This window comes from Nematolebias whitei, chromosome 17 (genome assembly GCF_014905685.2).
Source record: "Nematolebias whitei isolate Nwh7 chromosome 17, NemWhi1, whole genome shotgun sequence".
Taxonomy (NCBI): domain Eukaryota; kingdom Metazoa; phylum Chordata; class Actinopteri; order Cyprinodontiformes; family Rivulidae; genus Nematolebias; species Nematolebias whitei.
In genome coordinates this window covers 2,580,763-2,585,999 of record NC_056514.1, presented here as the reverse complement: position 1 = coordinate 2,585,999, position 5,237 = coordinate 2,580,763, and the positions used below count along the sequence as shown (strand labels likewise).

The following is a 5,237-nucleotide window of genomic DNA, read 5'->3' as shown; positions in this document are numbered from 1 at the left end:
CCTCCCTCCCTCCCTCCCTCCCTCCCTCCCTCCCTGTGATGGACTGAGACCTGTCCAGGGTGTCCTCCGCCTCTCACACAGTGATGGCTGGATATGGGCACCAGTGACCCAAAATGGAAGAAGCGGGTAAAAGATAATGGATGGATGGATTGGATCGATTGATCAATCTATCCATCCCTCCATCCATCCCTCCCCCCCACAACCAGAAAATGGAAACCCCTTTTTTTATCAAACATATTCAACATTAATTGAAACACAAAAAAGAAATTAAAATTAGCTAAAAACAATCAAGTGATTTCTTTCTTTCCTTTTATTTCTGTTTCAAACAAGTCCTCCCTGATAATATGTGCCTGTTGGTCAAGGCTTGTCGTGTGTGACTGCTAAGTGTTTACCTTTGTTCTGAAGATTGTCGCGACGAAGCTGAGGGTCCGCTGCTGCAGGAGGAAGAGGCTCACTCGGCCAGCTTCCAGCCCACAGACAGTGATGTGCCCAGCTTTCTGGAGGACTGCAACAGAGTAATCATCTTTTTTCATCCAGAGGAATCAGCAGCCTTAATGCACAGAAACTTGATGTTTTACAACAGTTTCTTCTTTTGTTTAATTAATAACTGTTGACTGGTCTTCATAAAGAACATAACTGAGTTCTCGTTAGCTTTGTGTTTTCATCCGTTTCTGTTGGCACGTTTGTTCTCAGGCCAAACTACCTCGTGGGATCCACCAAGTTCGTCCTCATTTGAAGAACATTGACAACGTTCCTCTTCTGGTCCCGCTCTTCACTGACTGCACCCCTGACAGTGAGTCACATTTGTGCGGTTCAATAAATGGTTTTAAAGTAACAGTCGCATGGGAACTGCTAATTGATGCGTTTGTTTTTTTGTCTTGGTAGCCATGTGTGAGATGATGAAGATCATGCAGGAGAACAGAGAGGTCACCTGTTGTCTGGGAAGCTCGGCCAACTTCCGAAACAGCCGCCTGTTCATGCAGAGTGACCTCAGGTACACTCTGGGGCTGGACGATGCCTCCTAAAACTAATACCACTATGCACGATGCACAAGATATGTTGCAGTATTTTAAATCCACCTTACGTCACTGCATAAACGTGTCATCCACCCCGGTCCTTGTGGCCCGCAGACCTGCATGTTTTCACTGCAACACACCTGGTACCTGCTCAGAATGTCCTCAAGTTTAGCAGAAGCCTGTCAATCACTCATTCAGTTCAGTGAGATGTGTTGCAGCAGGGGAACATCTAAAACATGCAGGACAGTGGTCACGAGCATCATAGCCTGACTGTGGCTCACTCAGACTGACAAAACAACTACAAACCATACAACTGTCCTCTCACATGCTGCAGCAGTAGATGTGACTTTAAGCTAGTATAGCTTTAAAATTCAAATTAGGATGCAGTCCAGCAGCATAGTTTGAAAATGAAACATGTCTAGAACATGTGAATGGACTAACTAAAACAAAAAACAGCTCGTGTATGGGAGAAAGCATCGATAGTAAAATGATTTTTTTCTTGCTCTGCAGCATCTCACTGGACCCTCTGTATCCATCTCAGTGTTCACGGGAAACATTTGGCTATGCCACTGGAGGAGGGCCTCATGAGGACACTGAAGGACTGTCCCCTCTGAGACTTTCAGGGCAGCTGAACAGCCTGGGCTGCTCCATCTCCTTCCACCAAGGAGACAGTGTCAGCATCGCCAAACTCATAGAACAGGTCAGACCCGTGCAGAGCATCACACGCTGACTGAAAGCTTCTATCAGGATTGAATTCATCTCTGAATCTTTCCCAGGCACGACACACGACCGCTGGCATCCGTAAGTGCTTCCTTTTTCTGCTGCAGTGCCAGCTCAGTCTGGTCATCATCCAGGTGAGACAGAAGATCAAACATTCAAAAGATTTGTGAGTCTTGAATCTCTGAGTGAAGTTCTGCTGGTGTTTGTGTGCAGTTCTTAGCCTGTCTTGCACAACTCCCCCCTCCTTTGAACACCACCGACATCCTCTGGGTGTCCTGTTTCAGCTGCCCTTTGCTGAGGTACACAAATCACACCCGCGGTTTGCTGTGACGTGCACAGTGTTGGTCTGATATCTGGACTGGTTTTTGCAGTGTGTCTCTTTTGGGGAAACCACCTGACAGTTCAGTTATGACGGTCGCCACAGGGAAGAACCTGAATTCAATCCCCAAAAAGGTATTTTTACTTTTAATCCATGAGCCACAGCCATAACACATTTGCGTACAGCTAGCCTGCAGGACAAACACACAGCGAGTCTGTTGTGAAAGCCTTACACACTGACGTGTTGTCCTACCTGTTGTAAAGCTGACACAAGCTGCATGACATCTGTAGTGGTTCTATATAACAGGGGCGCCTGTGGCTGAGTGGTGAGAGCAGTCGTTCTCCAATGCAAGAGTTGGGGGTTCGAATCCACCAGCAGTCACATGCTGAAGTGTCTCTGGGCAAGACACTGAATCCCTCATAGCCTCTCATGTATCCTATCAGTGTATGAATGTGATAAAGCTCTGATTAATCATTGTAGAGATCTAGTATAGAGCTGGATGAATGGGTAAATGAGGACACACATTGTTGTAAAGAGCTTTGAGTGTCTTGATGATAGAAAAGTGCTATATAAGTTTAGTCCAAATAACCTTTAAACTTCTGTGTATATTTTTTCTCGGCAGTCCGATATTTGGAGCCTGTTGCTAACTTCTAATTTCAGATTCCATCCTGAGCTGCCCTGATGAGTCAGTTTTATCCTCTCTGAGTTAAGAACTCCAGTTACATCCACAAATTCACGCAGATTATTTAATTTAATAGATTATTCTTACAGTAAAAATATTGAAACTGCAATATTCTCTCTAGATGCAGAAAAAGCTTTTGATAGAGTTAACTGGAAATTTTTATTTGCAGCCTTACATAAATTTGGTTTTGGAAATTATTTCATAAATTGGTTACAAATATTATACAGTTCTCCTTCAGCATGCATTAGGACAAACAATCAAATATCTGCTAGTTTTGCTCTGCAAAGGGGAACCAGGCAGGGATGTCCACTCTCCCCCTCACTGTTTGCTATTTTCATCGAACCGCTAGCCGCAGCAATCAGGCAAACTACAGATATTAAAGGCATAAAATGCAAGAACATAGAGCACAAAATCAGTCTATATGCTGATGATGTGCTGCTCTTCCTCTGGCATTCACAAACCTCCATCTCTCAGGTTATTGGACTGATAAACTCCTTCTCAAAAGTTTCAGATTACTCTATAAACTGGCTAAAATCCACAGTTCTACCAATTAATTGCTCTTTCAACAATTCACTTACTACACAACTGCAATCAGGGAATATTACATATTTGGGTATCAAAGTTTCGCCTAAATTAGCAGATTTAACAAAACTAAACCACACCCCACTTTTAAAGAAAATTGAGGATGATCTGGCTAGATGGAAATCTTTACCCATATCTCTCATGGGAAGGATCGCATCAATAAAAATGATGGTTTTGCCTAGAATAAATTATTTATTCTCAATGATCCCAAATAAACCATCATCTGACTGGTTTAGATCCCTGGACTCCTCTATTTCTAAATTTCTGTGGAAAGATAAACGCCCTCGTATTAGATTAAAAACACTACAGAAATCCAAAGATAAAGGAGGACTAGAATTACCCAACTTTTATTATTATTTTCTAGCCAACAGGCTAGAATACATCTCAAGATGGATAAAACACACACCCCTTGATGAACCCTGGCTAGACGTAGAACAGACATTTTGCAATAATATAATGATCTCGGACCTTCCATTCATTAGCTCAAACATAAAACGACAGGAATGCTTTAAAAGCATCAATATCAGCTCCTCTCTGACAGCTTGGTGGGAGTTTCTTAAAATGACAGAGTCTTCACTAATCCCATGTAAACGTACACCCATCTGGAACAACCCTGACATCCTACAACAGAATAAGATGATAAACTTCCCAGGTTGGAGGTGTAAAGGAATTGAATATTTGGAACATATATATGAAGAAGTGGACTACATCCCATTTAACAGATTAATTACACAATATGGGATTGATAAGAATAAATTTTTAGAATATCAACAAATTAAATCTATAACCAAAAATAAATTTAACCTTAATAACACTAGGATTGAAATGTCAACAAGTGTATTAGAATTCCTTAATCTTAACCCTCCCAAATTACTATCTAAGGTTTATCAGAAACTCAGTAAAATAGATGAAGCTATATCTCTTCCCATTGTAAAATGGGAGACAGACTTGTCAGTTAATTTTGACCAAAACTTTTGGTCGCAGATCTGTCTGAGAACTTTTAAGATGACTAAAAACTCGAATTTACAACTAATACAATACAAAATCCTTCATAGAGTACACTATACAGGTCAAAGGATGTTCAAGATGGGTTTCGCATCATCTAATATTTGCTCACAGTGTACAGACAATATTCCGGACAATTACATCCACGCATTTTGGTTCTGTCCACCTGTTCAGAGGTTTTGGTGCCGGATATGTGAAGACTTATCAAAGTGTCTGAGATGTAATATTCCACTCTCTCCGTCAGTTTGCTTATTGGGCCACTTAGATGATGTCACCTTGGAGACAAAATCAATTCATATTATTCTCACTGCCCTATGTATAGCAAAGAAAACTATACTCATGAATTGGAAAAATAAAAATACACTTAGTATTAAACAGTATAAAGACCTTCTGTTAGATTACATCAGTCTTGAGACAGCCTGTACCCCCACATCGGACTATTCTCTCTGGACTTCTTTAATCGGCTCCAACACGTAGTGGAGGTGGGTGGTCCCCTTTGATTCTGTCCCGTGGGGCATGGTGGTCGGTGTGGGTGGGGTGTTGGGGCTGGGGACGTGGGGGGGGTCATGGGCCTGGAGCAGTGGCGCCCGACTGGGGAGGTGGCTCTGGTGGTTCTGGGTGATGGCCTGTGCTGGCTGCATGCGGGCTTCTGGGCGGTCTGTACCGGCGGACATGGGTTACTGGCCTGGTGACCTGGCTGTCCCTGGGTGGGTCTGGGGTGGACGCGGGCGCGGGTTCTGGGGTGGTATCGCTCCTGGGCGGGGTTCCCGGCTTGGTCCGGGGATCTCGGGCCTTGACAGGTATGTTGCCGGGGTCTTGGGCCGGCGGGTGCGCCGGCGCCCGGCCCTGGCCTTGGGGCCTTCGGTGCGTTGGTGGGCTTTGGGGCCTGTGCCGTGGGGGGGTGGGACTGTTG

The 5,237-nt window shown here is 43.9% G+C and overlaps 1 protein-coding gene across 1 annotated transcript in view; it reads left to right on the top strand.

Moving 5' to 3' along the window:
* The window catches only part of tmem94 (transmembrane protein 94), a 99,567-nt gene that overhangs the window by 91,723 nt on the left and 2,607 nt on the right, over positions 1-5,237 (top strand). Inside the window, exons 19-26 of the mRNA XM_037691550.1 lie at positions 406-515; positions 694-793; positions 886-994; positions 1,527-1,716; positions 1,793-1,870; positions 1,950-2,035; positions 2,108-2,189; positions 2,362-2,380. Coding sequence (XP_037547478.1) covers positions 406-515; positions 694-793; positions 886-994; positions 1,527-1,716; positions 1,793-1,870; positions 1,950-2,035; positions 2,108-2,189; positions 2,362-2,380 — 774 coding nt within the window. The remainder of the gene's footprint in view (positions 1-405; positions 516-693; positions 794-885; positions 995-1,526; positions 1,717-1,792; positions 1,871-1,949; positions 2,036-2,107; positions 2,190-2,361; positions 2,381-5,237) is intronic.